General features: G+C 40.0%; 1 protein-coding gene across 3 annotated transcripts in view; it reads right to left on the reverse strand.

Moving 5' to 3' along the window:
* The window catches only part of homer2 (homer scaffold protein 2), a 31,681-nt gene that overhangs the window by 1,565 nt on the left and 9,299 nt on the right, over window positions 1-20,817 (reverse strand). For all 3 annotated transcript variants that reach the window (XM_069705752.1, XM_069705753.1, XM_069705751.1), the window contains exons 2-8: window positions 17,883-18,039; window positions 8,333-8,464; window positions 7,928-8,020; window positions 7,075-7,214; window positions 4,155-4,311; window positions 3,410-3,520; window positions 538-618 (exon numbers count right to left, since the gene is read on the reverse strand). In XM_069705752.1, coding sequence (XP_069561853.1) covers window positions 538-618; window positions 3,410-3,520; window positions 4,155-4,311; window positions 7,075-7,214; window positions 7,928-8,020; window positions 8,333-8,464; window positions 17,883-18,039 — 871 coding nt within the window. The remainder of the gene's footprint in view (window positions 1-537; window positions 619-3,409; window positions 3,521-4,154; window positions 4,312-7,074; window positions 7,215-7,927; window positions 8,021-8,332; window positions 8,465-17,882; window positions 18,040-20,817) is intronic.

Here is a 20,817-nt window from a genome sequence, read left to right on the forward strand (position 1 = left end):
TCATTAAAGCTCCGAGCTCAAACCGCTGCCGCCGTTTCCGAAGCGAAACAGATGAAATCGGCACCGCCGGGAAACTAATAAGCCGTGACAGAGATGTATCTCTGCTCCACGGATGACGAAAAAAAAAAAAAAAAAATCCTTTTCAAATAGGGGACGGAGCTTCTCTTATTTTTATTTATTTATTTTTTTTTTTAAATAGACACACTAACTACGATGTGCGTTAGTGAGACGTGTGATAGGAATGTTGTGTCATCGGACCTCGGGCGCAGTGACGAACAGGAACTTTCGTTCTCTACCTCCGTCTGAAAGCGCTATTTACGCCTCAGAGCTCGTGTGTGTGTGTGTGTGTGTGTGTGTGTGTGTGTGTGTGTGTGTGTGTGTGTGTGTGTGTGTGTGTGTGTGTGTGTGTGAGCTCGCCGTCTCGGCCATCGTGTCCTCACGTGTGTTCGAGGTCTGTACAGCTCTCTGCTGTAAATCACCCGAGAGACGTCTGGGGGGGTTGTGGGATTTCTGGGGGGGGGGGGGCCTTAAACGTACCTGCAGTTTTTGGGTGATGGTCTCGCACTCCGCCATGAGCTGAGGGATTATCTCTGCCTGCTTCCTGAGGTTCTCCAGTTCCTGGAGAAAATAACAAGTTTAGAAACCAGTTAATCCAAATATCAGATCCGGTATAAAAAAAAAAAATAAAAAAAAAAAAAATTGACGTTAGTTTCTTCAGAACATTGTGGATCATTTAACTGGAGAGCATCTGAAATAGTCTTGTTCAAAATGTAGTGACATACACTTATTCGCTTTTTTTTGCTGAGAGTTAAACGAGAAGACTGAAAAGTGAAAAATAAAACGGGCAAAATTATTTTTTATATCAGTGATTGACAGTTTGTAATACCAGACACGTAACTGGGCTGCAAACACATTTCTGGTAGTGCCAACAACAACAACAACAAAAAAACAAAAAAAAGTACCCAAGTTTGAAACCCAGCACTAACCTGGGAACATAATCACATACACGATTTTAATGGCTGTTAATTCATGTGCACTGTCCCCAAAACATAAACAAACTCGAAACAGAGACGACAGCAATACAAAGCAGCTACAAGGAGATCAAATGTAAAGAAAAAAGGTCGCAGACTGGAGTGAATACTGGAGATGCTGTACAGCTTTGATTCTGTTTTTCTGCCTTGCGCCTCCGCGTTTGTTTTCTTCAGTTCATCGCCCGTTATCGTTGAGAAAATCTCATCCGTCCGTTGCTCTAAGCCAAACGCACGCACCATGTACAGTTTCGCAGCATCCGTTACGAGCACTTCCACGCCAAGCAATAATCGGTCGAGCCTTTGTAGGCACCTGCGGCAGCTTTGTTCCGTTAGCTCACGGCAGGCCAGCGCGGTGGGTCAACGCCACAGTGAATGCTTAATAATTCATAGGCACGTTTTTAATTTGAAGGGGGGGGGGGGGTGAGGAAGTGCATTTCTAGAAGGCGGCGAGTCACTGAACCTCTGTGGGCTCTCTGCTGCATCGGTGCTCAACAAACAGTGTGACTTCTTCTGTGTGTGGGGGGGGGGGGGCCCTCGGCCCGTGTGTGGAGGCTGATGCACGGAGTGGAAATGATGGTGCTCCCGGAGGGTGTGATTCTTTGCGTTATAATCTTTCAAAACCAGCTCCAGCTCTTTGAAGTACTTCCTTCCTTTGGTTGAGAGAGAGCGAGATATACCACTGTCTGGGAAAAGATGTATATGTTCTATTAATACTCAAGCTGCCAGGTGGTAAACTAGAATATCCTAGACACTGTTTACTTCAGTCTGAAAAGCTCTTCACGCAGCAGGGAAAAGCTGTAATAAGCACCGTGGAATTCAACCTCAAAGATTCATTAATTACTTGATTAGACAATCAACTGAAAGTTTAAAAAAAATCAAATAAAAAAAAATCAAACGTTTGCTTGTTTTTGCTTCTGAAATGTGCAGAAGTACTAATTTACTCTGTTCAAACGTGACTGTAAAGTGAACATGTTTGGTTTCACACTTAACAACCATTATGAGGAGTAATTAGCAACTATTATCGAGACTCGGTTCATCCATTACTTTCTGACTTTTTTCTTGGCCGATATCAGAGATGTTCTTTTTATATATATATATATATATATATATATATATATATATATATATATATATATATATATATATATATATATATATATATATATATATATATATATATATATATATATATATATATATATATATATATATATAATAAACCATAAAATATTCTGCAAATTAACAAACAATCAAAATAATCCTGAGTTGAAACCCTGGTGAGGATTTCACCTCAGGCTCTGAGAGATTCTGAGAGACTCTTATTTTACCAGTTTTTAAACCGATTCATTCAAGGACAGGCTATTTGAGAAGAGGAGAGGGGGGGGGGGGGAGTTACGAGTTTGAGAGTGTGACGCTTGATTGGATGCAGTTTCCAGGTTTAACCAAGTGTAACCAAAATCTTGACTGACAGAATGTGGCGGGTCTATTGGGTCTACTGCTCACCTTCCTAATAATTACCTACTTATATCTGAAAAGACTTGGGAGAGATATCCCCCATGTATTTACAACAGAAAAAAAAAATACAGAAATATATGCAGATTTCTTTCTCTTATGGTAACCGAATTAGTTTCCACACATGTCGTATTGAGACGCAGTTGCTGTAGAGGAGGGAGACTCTCAGGTTTCCAGAAGTCGGTCCTCATCATTAGTCCGCAGTCAGAAACAGCATTTAACCAGAAATGAGTGAAGGTCAAAAGAGTGCGTGGCCGCACAGGGTTCGTTCTCATTAGAAATAACAGCATCATTAGGCTGCACTGCGCCGACAGTCAGCTGGTTTGGATTATTAATGACTGATGTAGCAGACGTTTGTGATTGCGCTGGTGGTATTTGTGCCAACATTTCCTGCTTCTCCGACGAGAGACTAGGATGAACTATTTTCACAGTGCAGTTCAACAGGACCAAAATGGGACAAATATCAAGTAAGTTATTAAAAGAAAATGAGCAGCACAGAAAGTTACATACAAGTAAATTGTATAAAGAATAAAGGTCTGGGTTTTGCTGGGTAAGCAAAAAAAAAACAAAAAACAAGCCCAGTCCGTACACGAGCTAAAATCCCACAACAAAATCTATCACTTCCTACTGAGGCGTAATCGCCTTTTGAGGGAGACAAGTGCTGCTGGAACTTCAGGGCGTGAAGGGGAGGAGAGTTAACCTCAAAACTTGAATGAAGAGGACTGAGTGAGTCACAAAGTAACAAACCACCTCCATTATTAAAAACAAAACAACAACAAAAAAGGCATTGTTTTATAAACTCTTACCGACAACCCAACTCTGGAGACCGGCCCTGTTGTTTCAAGACAAATGTGATCAAGTCTCACCTGCTCTTTGTCCTGTAGCTCAGCCTCCAGTTCCTGCACTCGAACAGACAGCTGAGCGTTTTTCTCCTTCTCCTGGTTGGCTTCATTGCACTGGGCTTCGAGCTCCGCAATCTGGACACAGCGCGACAAGAGAAGCACGTTTTTACTGTGAAAAGTGGTCATTGGCGAGCGTGACAACAGATTTCTTTGTGCATATTACCATTTGGTTTATCTATCAGACATCTGTTTACGCGTGTTTGTGGAGTATAGTTTTTTTTTAAAAAAAAAAAAAGTGGCGTCATCTTGAAAACACCACTGGCAATAAATAAACAAACAAACAAATAAACAAAAACGCAGCATGTTACAAACTGAGGAGTACCGTTGCAACACCAGTCCAGCTGCAGAAGCAGCCCACACTGATTATGAAACTAAAATGATTCTATTTATAGTGGACTCAGATTCTGGCGCAGGGAACACAGAAGATAATGAAATGTGCAGTAATACAGGACTCTGCTCACTCGAATTTGAAAAATTTGCATCAGGTTTATTAAAACTTGGGAAGGGAATCACTCATCCCATTGAACAGATTTGAAATAAATTATTAACTAAGCAAAGAATTGAATGATTTTGCGCCGGCTGCGATTCAGTTTTTGTCTTTTTATAGAAGTGGCAGCAGAGTTTCTGACCCGTCACCCGTTTTGCAGACAGGATCGATTGGTTTGTGTACATTATACAGCTCGACAGTAGGAGTGCACGACTGTAATACCTTTCCCCTGAGCGTGTCACTCTCCTCCTTGCAGGCAGTAAGCTGTTTCTTCCAGCTCTCTACATTAGCTGAAGACTCCTGCAGTGCGTCCACCAGCCTGGCGTTATTTTCTCTTAAAGTCTGAAGCTCTGTTTCCCACTTCTTGGCGTTGGTGTTGCTGCCAGACAGGAGACAGAGCAGAGTTATTAGTGGGAGAAAAATTGGCTCACGCCCGCCGACATGACACACAACGCGACAAAAATCACTTGCAGTCATAGCTATTCAATTAGCTGGTATGTACATGACATTGTGAGGAGATATTTAGAGTGGAGAAAATGACGACATGGGTAAATTCCTAAAGGTCTAATGAGCTGAAGCCCTGATGAACTAAATACCAACCTGCAGTTTGTTATCCTTTCATACCGCAGCGTGCGTTTCTGTCTCATCAATAAGGGTGGCGAGGTTGTGATGTATATTTAGTATGCGTCACTGTTTCCTTCTTTATGCATGGCTGGTTTGACGTGTTCTACTCTCCGTCAGATGTGGACAGACTTGCACTGCAGCATTCTGCAGTCCTCCGCTCTTTCACCGCTGTGACACTCTTCCTTCCACAAAACAAAAACCGCAAAGCGTTGTGAAGGCACGAGGGAGGCCAACAGAGACGGGAAAGCGACCGACCAAATTGCATTTTGCCGCCAGAAAACTGGAGAACTTTGGCAATGCCTGAAAGCTTGATGCGCTGATATGAAAAGACTGTCTTTCCTTCAACAGCAATGGTTCGTCTGTGTTTTATTAAACACACAGTATAATCTTCATAAAGTAGGTCTGTAGTTTCTTGATCATTTCTTAAGGTATGTCCTGGATAGGACCTTCCAACTCGAAGAAAGACACTTTAGTTCCATTAGTTTTTCAGAAGAATTTTAGGAAGTGAAGTGGTCAAAAGGTGGATATGGCACAAGTACGAGAAGGGAGGAGCATTTTCCAGAGACGTTTGTGCAGCGTCGATTTGATTATTGACCTGACGATTCGGCAACGCCATGTCTTCTCCAGAATGTAAACTTTATAACATCATTTTTGGACAGTTGTACACCCTTGTTCTTTAGATTTTCTGCTTCGCCTAATTCAATTTGAAATAAAACTCTGATTATTTATGTATTTGAGAGTGTGCATAAGTACAGAAATGTTTTTTTTTTATTTATTTGAGATATAGTATATTTGGTCTCGGTGCACCATTAAACACAGGAAAAGATGTTGTTTCTCTAAGATTTAATCAACTAGAGAAAAAAGTAATTTAATTCATGAAGTTCAATTAGGCTTAAATGTATACACAGCATATGAGGAACCAACCAACCATGAATTATTCATTCATTCATCAGTTATTGTTGGAAACGTCTCCATATGTGTATAATTGTATACTTCCCATGCTGTGTAATGACTAGAAAAGCCTCTCTGGATTACACTAACAGTGTTCCATATAACTAGTACCAAATTTCCCTGACCGGGTCAGGAACCTTCTTGAAATGTACAATTAGATATCCGCTCCTTTCTAGGAAAATTATTGCAAAATGCTGCACCTGTGTGTTTGCGGTGTTAAGACATTTCCAGGGACTTTCTTTTAATTGTTTTCTTTTCTCCCATCTGGCTTAAATATGTCAATGATTTTTTTTTTTTTTTTTGCTATGCAGTACTAATTCTGGCTAAATTTACTCTAGTTTTTAATTGACTCTGATTTCCTGAGGTTATTTCAATCCCATCTGGAGTCACATCTGCTGTTTGATTTATACATTCAGCATTTGGATTAAAAAGGCCAGATGACCAAATGTTGGAGCAGAGCAGCATCACTCTTTAGATTAGATCAGATGATTTCCGAGTCCGTTGAGGGTGTGTTATTATCCCAGCAGAAATAAAATGAGGAGGGAAAACATGTGAGCACGGTTTGATGTCCAGACAATCAGAACAAGTGTGAAAGTGACCAAGAGCCGCTGTGTGTGGAGTTAAAATTGTAATGATGCCTCTTGAATACAGTTTTGCTTGAGATTATAAAACCTGATGGGGATTAACACACATTTGGACATTTTTGTAAAATTAATAATATGCATGGGTACAAATTTTTGGCTTTAAAAATGTGTTGGGCCGACACGTTCAGATCTCCAGCTTTTAACTCTAAAATGTACATGATGGCATGTTTTATGTGCAGCATAACAGATTCTGACCGAGCATTTTGATTGGATGACACCGTGATTGCGCAGAGCATGGCTCTGAACCGTATTTACGCTTGTTTTCAAAAACATTTTATTTATAAATCGCTAAATACACATTACAATTCTCCTCATTTCCATTTACATAAGCAGAATCCAAACACACGGACATTTCAGTTTGCTGCTCCAGAAAAAAGTTTATACAGTTCACGCATCTAATTCAGTTCACTGCAGACTAATTAGTGTGAATTTCTCTTATTTTAATTTATTTGGTCATGATGAAACAATTCTAAGAGAAAAAAATAGAGCAGAAAATGGCCAAGAAAATGTTTTAAAGTGTTTACTGTTACACAGTATGAAAGCTGGAGTTGTAGGAACCAGCTGTTCACATTGAGGCTGACATGATGCAAATAGATATCATCTACTGGGAAGTATTTTTCTCAAGACAATAATAATAATAATAATAACCAAAAAATATTATTTTTTTTTAAAAGATTTAATGTGTTAAATTTTAAGTAGGTCAGTAAAATATTATATTTATTGCTTTGCTGCAAACATGGAAAGATGAGTGGGAGAGCTACACCAGGAGATATTTCATTAATCTTAGTACTGTGATGCAGCTATAGACATGAGGCTGAAGGCTGATAGTGAATAAATATAAAGCAGGATTTAATCAGAAAGGGAGAAACACATGAATAACAAATGTATGTTATATTCGATGTTTCCGTTAAATTCAATCTTACCTTTGTTCTACTGCGCTCTTGAGACGTTCGTTCTCACTCATCAGCAGAGCAGCCTCCGGGCCGACGTGGGAGATTTTCTCATCATCTGTCCCGTTGATGCTGGACGCCTGGTTGGTCGAGGGTGTCTCACGTCCAGACTCCTGATAGGGGACAGAGGGAGACTTGTTTCTGATGGGTTCAAATACAGAAATATGTCTAAAAAAAAAATTAAAAAAAAAATCCTGCTATCACTTTGAACAGAGCCCGGGGCGTCTTTTGATGAAACACTGTAAACACTCTGGACACGTCAGCTACGACAGCGGAGGGGTGAGGAAAAACTGTTGATAGTATTTATCATGTCATATGGCCCAGCAGCTTCGTGTGTCTCAGGGCTGAGTCGGATTTTTACCATCTGGAACGAGTGCAAGCAGAAGCCAAGCCTGGCAGCGGGTGACCGAGCAGTGACCGTGGACATATTCAATCGATGCTGCTAACTTGCTGACAGAGTTACCTTTTTGAAATTTTCTCTGTAGAAGGGAGTGAGTGGCTTAGGGTGACCTTTGACCTTTCATTCATGACAATTCACACCACTGCATGAATGAGCTCAGTTGAAATGCAATATTCAACGCAAGGGTGATTCATATTTGAACTTATATGAATACTTAATTATGCCAGAAGCTATTTCTAAACACAGACTCTGTACCCTCTGGTGTTTGTGGGTAAAAATGTGCTAAACTGAAACGTTTCCTATTTTCTCTGTCGTAGTAGCAAATCTTCTCTCTGTCAAGGCCAACTGTGTCTGTAAAGGAAACACGTGGTCAGCAGAGGTGTTGTACTGCTTCAGAATTTCAGACAGAAGGTAGATATAATTTACCTCGGAGTGATTACTCATGGTCTCCCCCTTCTCTTGAGATTTGTCCCTTGCAAGCTTTGCTGCTTCTTTTACTTCCTGGAACTTCTCCGCAAACTAAAAATGAGAGAGAGACATAGAAACGTTGTTAGTAGAAATACAAGCTGAAATGTCATCCGTTTTATATTTCATCTTCAAATGTTTTAGGTAATCATGAAGCCAATTATCTCGTAATAGCAAGGATAGCAGGGATCAGGTCTACTTCTAAATCATTTTCTGATTGCTTCAATTCCCCATCTGATGCTAGATCACCAATAAATTGCGCACCATCACACTTGAGTTTCAGGACAAATACATAAATCAGCCGTCTCTGAGCTGTATGAAGGCCTCTGTGAAATGATGGGGAGTTACAGAAACGATTCCTCTCACCTTTGCCAGTTGCTGCTCCGAAGAGAAGCCCAGTCCGAACACAGTGTTGGCCCTGCTGTCTGCCCACTGGCCGAACTTCTGCGATGTCTTGGTGAACGTCATATTAGGTGTGATTGTGCTGTTGATGATCACCTGTTAGGATAAAACAACTTATTAACTTTCTGGCCTTATGGGAGATCATGCTGGTAATCAATATAGAGTAGAGTTATTGTAGCGTATAGAGCCGCAGCATCGTTCGCGGGCCCATCTAACTGGGACACCCTCCTCACTAACATGCCTGCTTTTGATGCTGTTGACTTTTGAGTATTGTGTGTCTTGTTCAGCCGAGACATATTACAGAAGGAGTTTCCAGCTGCTCAATCCACATAATGAATAGTTCCACGAATTCAACAGAAGGACAATGGTCTATTGAAGCTCCCGTCATACCAGAGGGAATTTGTAATATGCTGCTCGAGCCTCTGCCCACACTGACGAGTTTTGATTATGATTAGCATATTTACAATTTTTTTTCTTATAATGATCCACTTCATAAAAACAGTCAGATTTATATGCCTGTTTGAGAGCCGCTTTTCAGTACTAAGCAATTAAATGTCATACATCACAATTGTTTAAACAAAAAACAACTTGTTCAAAGAGTTCTTTATCTTTACTATGCTCAAATAGAGAGGAACATGCAATTTCTACATTACAAGCAAACAAAACCAAACAAACAAACACCTATTCATGAAACAGAATGACATTTTTCTGGGGTGAGTTTCAGTGTCCTGTAAATCAAACAATCCATCTTCAACCTACAAACACCGACAGTCTAATTAACCTAAACCATCAGCTTCTGGGTTTTGCATTTGGTTACAGAGTTTACTAAATCCCTGGCACCTGGTTTTACACGAAAAAAAAATACAGACTCAGAATTGTAGTATGTAATAAATTATAAGCCTGAAGCCGGTTCCCCAACGTGCAGCGCTCGAGGGACCGCATATCCCCCCTTAAAAGTTGCTGTTTTTGTCTCGTATTGGTGGACTTCCTGTCGAGTTGACGTAATGGTGCAATGTAACTTTTTTGTACATCTCGGTGTGATACACGTGTCCACCGGATTTCGTGCATGTAGGTAAATGTGGCCGCCGGGGCATCTCTTTAGGGGGCGCTAGGGAGCCATTCGGCCACGCCCACTCGTTTTTTACGAATAACAATAGGGCTTTCGCACCTTCGGTGCTCGGGCCCTAATAATACTTTCAGCAACAGGTGAGGACATACCACACAAAAAGACTTTCCTTCTATTCAATGATACTCATTTGAAATATCCGAGCCGCCAAAATCATTTTAGTCAAAGACGGCTGTTGTCTCACAATCTTAGCCGATGTACTTCCAAGCAATCGTATTACTGCTGTTTACTACACAGCTTAATACTTGCAACATCCTACAGTGCAAGTTACACTTAAGCTTTATAGGTCAGCAACAGAGAAACGCAACGCATTACACCTCACTCAGTTTGTTATGCACCAAAGACACACTCAAATGGACAGACACTATGCAGTGATGACTGCTGACCCACTAACCTCTAAGCAGTCAAATTACAGTCTCTATATTTGCCGCGGTACACATTCACCTGTTGTGGCCATGCAGCGAGTCAGATGCCAGAAAACATCTGCTGCAGTCTAAAAATGTAACTAGTGCATGAGGCATGGGACAGAAGAAACCAATAAATTCGTAGAACAGTATTTCAGCCTGGCCAGACTTCACTGATGTGTGTTTATTGCGTCGCTGTAAGTACAGACATGTCTAATCCTTTATGAGCGGCTACAGGTGAATGTAGACACAGGCAGCAACAATTTATCACTGCGTACACACAAACCCAATCTCACTACCAAGATAGAACTTTAAAACGGCATATGCAAATTAACCCAACAATTAAGAAACGAAAGAAGACAGTTTAATCACAGTGCAGCCCTTGTTTCATAGCAACATGGCTCTGAACGCAGGATTTGAGTATTCAAACTGCTGACAGACTCGTGTCCTTTTCTACGCCCCCACTGTCTCCCTCTCCATCTTTTCAGTGGCTGAGGTGTTAAACCACTTTGCACCGCATCATTACTGGCCACAGAGACCCAACAAGCAGAGACTGAGCGAACAGAATGAGGAACATGAGCAGGCAATCAATACTCTCTTGGACGCTTGAGTCCCATTCTGAACAATGCTAAAGGCTCCTGAAGACAGAGATCACTGATGAAGGGGCTTTTTGTTTATGTGCAGTGTCATATACTGTAAACACTGCCCGACTGCAAGCTCTGGTTCAGGCAGCCTTTCAACATTAAGGGGTTTAGAAGGAGGGTGGCAAATTACCAAGGTGCTGCTAATCGGATTGTAAAATCATCACTCTTTCAAAGGCTTCATCAAAACAAAGGTGACCTAATTTCCACCTGAAGAGGAACCTGGGCGAAGACTGAACAACAACACTCGCACGTCTCATCACCATGCCACGGAGAGAATATCTAACAGAACTCATCGCGCTGGCTCAAAGAGAACTGTTAAGATAAGATGAAACTTTAATGATCATGGAAAAACTGGACCGTTGCTGAAGGATGAAAAAAAAAGAAGAAGAAAGAATTAGGTAAACAGACGTTAAAGCTACCCTGCTTGCCCACGAAAACATGACATGTCAAATAAAAATGTATTAATTAATAATAATTAAAAATGCATCATTTCCTTTTAAAAATGGACTCGACGCCAGATCACCTTGAAATTGATCAGTTATTGTAGTGTATTGTCATTCAGCCAATCAGTCTTCTCTTTTTTTCATCTCAACAAACCCTTTCAAATCCTTTTCTGTGTACAATGTTCAGAGCTTCTGTTTGGATTTTTACCTCTTCAAACTGATGACTGATTTGTCATTTTCAACTTATCACTGAACTGAAATCACCAGTACCTTGTTGGGCTGATCGACCTGAGCTGCTACATTATATGACACCCTGAAACGTCATCCGAGAGTAAAATACTCGCCTATAAAAAATGAGTGAAACTGGTAAAATAGACTGGATAAGCTTTGTTTTAAGAACCTATCGGTGGAACTAAAGCCACAATATGTAACTGATCACTTCTATTTGTGATGTGTAATAGGATAATGAGCAGCATGATCAGCTTAACACCCCTGAAACCAAACACTGCCGACCTGAACACCTGAAGCTCATTCAAATCTGTAACATTATCACTCACAACTACGACAGGACAATAATTCATTATTAAAGATAAAGCTGGGCGATACGGACTAAAATCAAATATCACCGGGTTTTTTTTACCAAATATTGATATTCTAACAGTATTTAGTATTAGTGCTTTTACAAACTATGCACACAATGTAACTTTTAATAAATGATCATAAGTAATGTAGATACAATGACTAAGAGGCTAAAGACAATAGAACAGCCAGAGCAGACAGGTAGGTTCAGAAAATTATACCTCTTTTATGGAATGCAGCCTTTAAAACCAAGAAGAGACAACACCATAACATGATATCCAATATGAGACCATATCTAGTTTAATATTATGTTATCAATACTACAGATATATTGCCCAGCCCTAATTGATAATGAGCTATTATTTTATTATTCATTTTTAAATACAAAAAATTAAACTAATTGTTATGAAAAACTGTCACCTTTATTCCTGTACTTTTGGTTTTTCATGGTATTTGTGATTGATGTGTTGTGGCAACAAATGAAGTCAAGTGATTAGTTAGCCGATGTAATTTAATTCATTTATTTTGATTAAACACACCAAACTTTCCCTAATTACGGTCTATAAATGATTTTCTTCCTTCCATTGTCTTTTAGGGTCGTAAACTCAATATCTTGGAGTTTTGAACAGTTGGTTGGATACAATAAATCATTCGAAGACATCAGCTGTACATGTACATATGTATGTTGTGTATATTGACAAAGAAAACAATATAGCCCCGTCTTACTGATAACAATTCTTTGAACAGGTCATTGACCCTGTATTATGGTTGAACAGCTGCAGATAGAGTCACAAACATCATTGGAACAAGGTAAATATCGCAGCTAAAGATCTGCAAGTTGACATACGGGACTCAAGTTACCCCCATCTTCCTGGGCCCTATGACTGCATGTTGGCATGCATGAGTGTACGACTCGGTGAGCAAGCGAATCAGGGGGGGAGTCCAGGGGGAGGAGAGAGTGGAGTGACGCTGGCAGCTGTGCGGATGGGGAGCCGGGCTGCGGATCAAGTGGCACAGGAGGCCTCGGCTGGCTAATGGCCCGAGGGTCAGTTAGAAACTCAAGAGACAGCCAGGGGGTTATAGGAGAAAGCTTCCGCGGCCGATTATGTGTCTGCAGACTGCACAGAATCTGCAGAGTCAGTAAATAACATGGGAGCTGTGGAACATGGGAGGGAAAGAGCTGTGGTCACTTGTCAAGCACTGAATACCAGAAGGTTTTGTCATGGTTGGAAAAAAATGACAACCGCCACACAGCATAGTAGCTTTTTTTTTTTTTTTTTTTTTTAAGATAATCTCTTGCTTATCTAGATAGCCATGGGTAACTTGCAAAGTGTAGTTCCTGCAGGATATAAAATAAAAATAATGATGACAAATGAGCAGCATGGAAAGTCCTGATGATGCGCAGGAGGAGCTGGCAGTGGTGTTATAACTGAAATGCAGCCAAAAAAAAAAAAAAAAAAAAAAAAAAAAAAAAAAAAGACGAGATCACGGTCACCGTGTTCTATCATTGAACTAAAATGGAAAAATGTGATTGCTCATTGGACAGAGGTGTGATGTAGATGAAGAAATGTTAAATATTTTTGTGTGTTTGCCAACTGCTTTAATCACCTGGTGCATTTCATCTCACCATATATTAGATTGCAAAAACACCGTTCTGTGGTGGCAATGACGCACGTTTGGGTTCCTGAAGGAGCAGGTCAGTTATTTTGGTTGAACTGTGGTGGGACAACACATCATGTTTTCTGGCTGAAAATGTTGTCTTGATAGGAAGTTGGATCAACTAATGAGTTTATTTGACACACAAGGCTCCAATGAGATTTGAAGTGTGTGCACATGGTGATCCTCCCGGCAGAGATGTACCGAGACCTTTGCAAAAACTATAATTCCAGCTCCAGACTGAATACACAATGTATTTGCAATATCAGTGACAATAAGTACATTACATTATACAATACATGCTGGAATTATGCTTCTGCCTTCGAGGCTCAAGTCTTGATAGTCAGGTGAGACAGAGCAACCTTTTAATTGGTAGAAGTTAATAAATACACATCATGCTTCCGATTACATTGTTATTTACTGTCCTAGTTTGTTGTTACAATGCTGTTTACAATCCATAATTTGCTGATGATGGAGCTTCACACTATCATACCAGATTTTGCACCATAATCCTAATAGATAATTGTTTTGGGACTTATAACAGCCCAGTGCATTCACTCTCCTGACAGCTGGGCATACAACAAAATACCCAATCTAGCTTGTTTTTATGATTTACCCAAACATAGCGGATACTAAAGGGCAGAGAGTCCATGTCCTCTTCCAGTGGGAACAAAATGTTATGGCACGCAACTACAACATGGTGTATGGTGTACTCGGGGTTCAGTTGCAATATTATAGGTGATAAGTTTGGTTTTAATACTGGCAGGTACATTAAACTAGTTGAAAACCTGGCATACCTGCAAATACATGTAACTCTCAAATGCATGGACCGTTTTTCACCCACCGTTACTCTTTTAAGGCATTTTTAAAACATTATTTTAAAGCGCCTATCAGCTTTTCAATGTCTTGGCCTTCCCTTTTCTTTCTTTTCTCCAGCTCTGGCCAAAGCAGCAGAATACCAACATATTCTAGGATAGTGCGCATTTGTAGTATCTTCTGTTGACCATTAGAAATTTGGCCTGGAAAACTACTTTGTGTTTATCAGATCAGGGTTGAGACAGCTGAGGTAAATATATGACATTTTCAAATTATTTGAAAAACAGAAACCAAATTGCCCTCTATAACATGTTCTACGTTTTAGACAATTCTGCCTTTATTTGTCAGTCACTAGTGTAGCGAGACAGGAACCAAAGGCAGAGAGAGAAGGGTATGACATGCAACAAAAGGTTCCACTGGCTGAGAATATGACCAGAGACATTACAATTACAGTATGTGGTATGCACCTTAAACCAGACACCCAACCAGTGTTCTCTTACAGACAATCAAAAACAGAGACTTAAGTTCCTGATTTAGAAAAAAAAAAAAATAAGAAAAACAAATCCCACATGGCGTAAAATAGGGTGCAAAATAGTCTAAAACAATCCTGGGTTTTAAAAAGGTCACTTGGGGGAATTTGAATTCTTATCCTTGGCAGAAACACGTCTTTTAGCTCAACGGCCCAAAGCTCACCATGAATCAAAATATTAATTTTGGACATGAGCTGTGACAGAAGTAGTACAAAATAAAATTTAAAAAAAAAAGATAGTTAGAGCTGTAAGAGAGAAGAAATGAGGCAAAAAAAAAAAAAAAAAAAAAAACATAAAAAATTCAGTGTTTAACATGTTAGCTCAAAGTTATCACATTTGGAATAATTCATAAAGTATAGCAAGAAACCTTTCATGGTGTTGTCATAGCACTAGTACATCTCTGGATGAGAAACACGATTCAGGATGAGCGAAAGTCAAAACTGCTGATCTGCTCCTCTGCTTGCCATATCATCATCAGTGAGTTGCCTGGCCATCACGAATGGATGAATATAAGTTGACGGTCTGTCATAGTTAGTGTGTGCAGCGGCACAGACTATTGCTCCAGACAGACCTGTCTCCCTTGCAGCTAATGTACAAACTAGAAACTATATTTAACATCCATTTGACATGACTCAACATTTTCTCGCTTTCGGTACTTTGCTCATACCGACGTCACTCTGATTTACTTAAATTAACTGGAAACAAGGATCAAATCTAAATTAGCAGGAGTCATCTCTGTTTAAATGGAGATAGCATTTCATGAATTCTCATTCCCATACCTCACATGTAGTGGTTGCCTGCAGATATTATGACACACACTGCTCTGTTCAGGTTACAGGAGAGAGGAGATGCAGGAGGCCAGGGAGGACGACAGGAGTAGGAGAGCAAAGACACAACTCCTGACCTTGAATATATAGATGGCATACAAAAAACATAAGATATATTCCACCATAAATAAAGAAGATTTCAATCATCTCTTTTTTTTTTTTTTTTTTTCCAAAGAAAACAGTTGTTGTTGTTTTTTTTTTTTTATAAGTGACTTGAAGGAGTAGATTTAGTTTATCTGCAGTAATCTGTCAGTTATTGTCATTCCTGTAGCTGCATAAGTGCTGCTTGATGACATAACAGATTAGTCTCTTGCCTGTTTAGCTGTGGGAAGAGAGCTGTTTTGAAGCTAACAGTGCTTGACTCAACAATGCGTTACTGGAATAGAGGAATATTGCATTTTCTCTTTAGCAAAGGATTTTAAAGTGTACTGAAAGCTTTACCCTGCAAAGAGATATGAATGCCCAACCTAAGAATCAATTGAAAATTGAAGCACTTTATATTTGAACCAGATGATCAAAGATACGAACCTATTCAAATCTACAAGGTAGATTTTCAAATATCCACAGATACAAAACGTGGTTTGCATCTTTTCATCACTGTTAAGAAGAAAGTAGAAAATGCCTGCTGTGCAAATTCTCTACATTCAGATACTATGCTGCGTTCCTGTGAAACCCATCCGTCAGCTGCTGGTAATCCCAACTCCACAGTCCCTTCACCGAAACAGAGGGGTGCAGCTCTGAGGACATAAACGGATCCAAACAAATTTCAAACCATTCAGACTCTCAGGAGGCTCTGCAGGTAAACTGTGATTTAAGATTGTGCGAAAGGTTGATTGTCTGACAGTGTCAGAGGGATATCGCTGTTATAATGCTCCTCCGGTTCTCACACAGAGAAGACTCTGATCGCCATGGAAACACATAATCTACTCTTTCAGTTTCAGCAGAAGAAAAGGGTGTGTATGTGGGATATAGGCAGACTCGTGTGGTGTCTCTTATCACTTGTAGGATTTCACCTCGACATCATGCTCGTGATGACTAATCAAAATCCTTTTTGAGGATCGGGGGTTTAAACTCATAAGATACTCAGAATGTTACACACAGTAAATAGTCTAGAATCAGGCAACTCCTTCAACACACATGGGTGGAGCAGAGTTTAAAAGAAAGAGATCAAGTCGTTTAAAAAAACAGCGCTGCGGGATTCGACTGGCAAAAAGGAAAAAGTTAATCCAGTGAGGCCACTTTTTAATACCTCTACAGCTCTTTAAGTAGGACTATTGTGCTGTTTGTTGATGACAGTAAATGACAGATAAGCGAGTTTAATTGCATCTCGACAGGTATGCGGCTCTTGGCTATTATTTAGTTGCCAGAGGATGCTTGCTAATATGATGCAGACTCTGATTTCAACCTACATGACAACTGTTTTAGTTATTTCCACATATTTGTAAGCCTTGCATTGACCCATGCTTGTCTCAATAGACACAAATTAAACTCGGCAGCAGATCCAAGGTGAGCAACGACATAAATATACGTGTACACGTTTGCAAATTGTAAGTGGTAAATATGGCTAATTTTTGTGTAGTACATACTTCACACTCCTACTTTGACTGCATGTATTGTGCATGTAGATGCAAAGAGGGCTAAATGTTACTCATTATCACTTAACAAGCGTTAGTATGTAAAGATTATAATACTTCTCTATTGTCATTGTACAAATTTCTGTTGAAATTACAACTGAAATGATTGACTGTTTAATCAGCAAATTTTAAATTGACAATATTCTTGATAGTTAATAAATCGCTGAACTCCTTTATGCAGCTAAAATGCCGAGCCCAGGCTATTGTTGTCTCTTCAACGTGAAAACTATTTTGGGGTTGTTGGTCAAAACAAGCAGGGTTTATAACACACTAGGATGCTTTTCAGTGCTTATCAATGTACATAAAACTCTATGAGGACATATTTCATATGAATACAACAGTGTCTTGCATTATCCTTCACATACAAGTGCCCACAGGAGCAGTTATATTTCTTTAACCAATACATTAATAAACGTTTATTTCTGCTTACCAAGACAATATAGTGTCTAATAAACTATTTCCTAAATGTTTATATAACACTGTTAAATGCTAAATAGGGAGATTTAGAATACAGCTGTTTTGTATGTGACGCTTTAGCTGCGATCCCTCTCCTATATTTTATTAAAGTGAGATGAGGGAAAATAATGCTTAAAGAACCCAGACAAATGGAGATGAGTGCAAGAAATATTAGATGGTCTCATGTAAGCTTGATTCTGATCAGTGGGAGCAGCAAGTGTAACATTAATACACTTGACAATTCCTTTTGTTCAATTCTAGCTTTGCACTTTTCCTGTTCTGTGCCTCCTGAGAGCAGCTAAAGAGTTCCTATTATCTCTTCGTGATGTGGTTACACACAGACACACAGACACACACACACGCACACACACACACACACACACACACACACGCACATACCTTGGATCCATCCACGCTGATAATGCGGTAGCTGTTGCGTGTGCTGTCGTAGAAATAGGAGACTGTGACTGCCTGCTTGCTGGCTGGCACCCAGTTCTTCTTGGTGGTCGGGTCGATCTGGAAGACATGGGCCCTGGTAGTGTAGATTGGCTGCTCCCTGAAGAGCACAGGAACAACATCAGAGGTAAGACACGATATGTAACTACAGATCAAGTCAACATCCGCTGATAAACGAGCCACATATCAAAACATTAAGCCAAACACACACACACACACAGTTGCAGTGTGAATTCAGCTCATATCTCTATCACAAAATGTCTGCAGAGACTGTGTGCTGCGTCTCCAGAGATGCCGAGCCCTGGGAGCCTTTAGCACAGACAGGTGATAATGTAACACAAACCCTAAATCCTCATAGCAACTAAAAGCCATTAGCACATCATCACCCTCTTCCCTCTCACTGGTGTCAGTAACGCATATCTAGGTGTGTTTTTGTGCGCGCGCGCATGTGTGTGTGTGTGTGTGTGTGTGTGTGTGTGTGTGTGTGTGTGTGTGTGTGCACGCACTTGTATCTATTGTCTGATGGAAGATTTCTCCAATTCACCCAATACATTGCAGATATTTATGTACCAGTGGTGAGACAGTCAAACAACAGAGGATTCACTGTCATCTTGTAAAAACATATTAACTTCAAAATCTCCACTTTTTGATAAAGTTCTTTAACGCACATAATTTGGATGTAAAATTGATCTAAACAGATAATTATATTATCAAAAGTAACACAGAAATTATACAATCCCTGCACTGTATTAATGCCAACATGTTATTCTGACTCATCACATTTGTAGTTAAAGACAAACACAATGAGCTGAAACAAAATGCAGTGAATTGAAGATCCATTGGATTATATCCATATGATTTTGTACAGATTTTCCATTGTTATACTCCATTTATATATTGGAAAAACATAACTATAATCCTGTTGTTAATATTAACCATATTAATCAGCCTTGTTGTAAATAATTACTTTACACCGTTTCCCCTTTCTCGAAAAGTTTTCATTTAAAACCCTAAAAAATATAAAACGAATAGGGAGTCACCTTTATAGAGCAGTCTACAATTGTACTGGGAAACACCGTGTTAACATGCCTTCCACCCATCATGGGAATTATGAGTAGATAATAGCTTTGCTGAGCTTCTCTCTGAGTCATAAGTGACCAATTTTAGACAATATTCACAAGCTGACTCAAGTTGAGCTGACTCCAAGTTTCACTGCTATGACCGCTCATGTTGTCTTGGCATCCTCTACTATCTAATCTTTCTGAAGCCAAATCAGTATGAAACCCTTATAGAATCTATTAAGGATAAACTTACAATCATTTTCAAGTGAAAAGCTGAAAATTTTTTTTAATTAGCTGTCAAAACCCAACTCGACACCGACTGTGAAGGGGAAAGGTTTAAAATCACGTCATCTTTCTTTGAGAGGGTGAAGTAATCTGCCCCCCGGAGATGAGCAGCTCGCTGCCCTTGTGATTCGGAAGAGCATCAACCATGAGGTTGAAGGAGCAGGATCAGACCGCCTGTTAAACTTGAATGACTGCAGACTGAAAACACAGCACTCCCCCTGCTCCTGCTCCTCCTCCTGCTCCTCCTCCCTCCCTCCCTCCCTTCCTGGACATACCTCTGGACTTCTTTTTCACTTGGACTTCTATTTAATGATAGTGCTTTATAGGGACTGGACCTGGCAGGTTTAAATTATCCACTGGACTTTCTTATTTCAAAAGGTGAGCGCAGGGGGTTGAAACACTCTTCAACAAAGTTCCAAAGGTGAGGAATAATTAAGTGGAGTGGCTGGATGAGAGGGATCAGAGGATACCTCAAGAGCTTAATAATGGATGCAGGTGGGGGAGACAGATGGGAGGTACTTATCTTGGTGGGAATCAAAATATTAAGTGAAGGCATCCTTCAGACTGAGCACAGTTTACTTGTCTCTCACTGTTGGTACCTACTTTGAAGTGTTAGTATATCACTTGAGTTTCTCTTCGGTGTCTTGCAGTTTTACTTTATATTCTGTCAGCTTGACTTGGCACTTATTGCTGGTTCAACTGCCATGATTTTTTTATTTCGTTGAAAAGATGTTTTTCGTTGTCTTCCAAGGGTCATCCAACACATCTCATTGCAGAAGAGTTAAAGATGCCCCAAACAAACACACTCAAAGACAGAAAGAAAGCCACTCATCATAGAGTGTGATGTAAGGAATGGTACAAATGACGATAGCACACACTTTAGAACAATCCTTCCTCAAAGGCATTAATCACATTGCACTTGGTTGTACCGACCAAAAGTGACAAGTGATAGAAGTAATTGTGTCAAGGATGAGAAGAAGAAAAACAAAAAGGAGCCTCAGAGAACAGTTCAAATCTACAACTGATCAATCGTTGCATTAAGTGGGTGTGCTCGTGAGATTGTTGGTTTAGGACAGGAAAGGAAAAAAAAATTGTTGGATGCAACAACAACATGGTGACGTCGGAGAGGTGCGGGGGGGAGGGGGATTCACATGCTGTTCAACCATCTGAAGAGCACTACAGTGAAAGCATATTAGTGCCTTGAGTACAGATTCACACTGAATATTAGCACAGAGCAATTCATGCACATGTCCTTGTAAAACAGGTGCAACAGGATGCTTAGTGGAAACTACATGTTGCTATCCATGGCTGAGTTGCACCCACAGTTTTACCAAATTAAGCATTTTGGTTAGAAGCACTCCAAGTATTGACTTTCCCTCTTGAAGGAGATTGCAAAGATTTTGTGAAAATTACCACTTTGGGGTCGAAAATTTTGCTGCTGAAAACACTGATATCTGAACAGACCTTAAAGGAGGATTTAGTAGCATTAGAGATGAGTTTGCAGAATACAACCATCTGAACACCGCTCCCCT

The sequence above is a fragment of the Brachyistius frenatus genome, unplaced genomic scaffold (genome assembly GCF_029030835.1).
Source record: "Brachyistius frenatus isolate BFR_SWC_R1_liver_20210118 unplaced genomic scaffold, ASM2903083v1 Contig_58, whole genome shotgun sequence".
Classification (NCBI taxonomy): domain Eukaryota; kingdom Metazoa; phylum Chordata; class Actinopteri; family Embiotocidae; genus Brachyistius; species Brachyistius frenatus.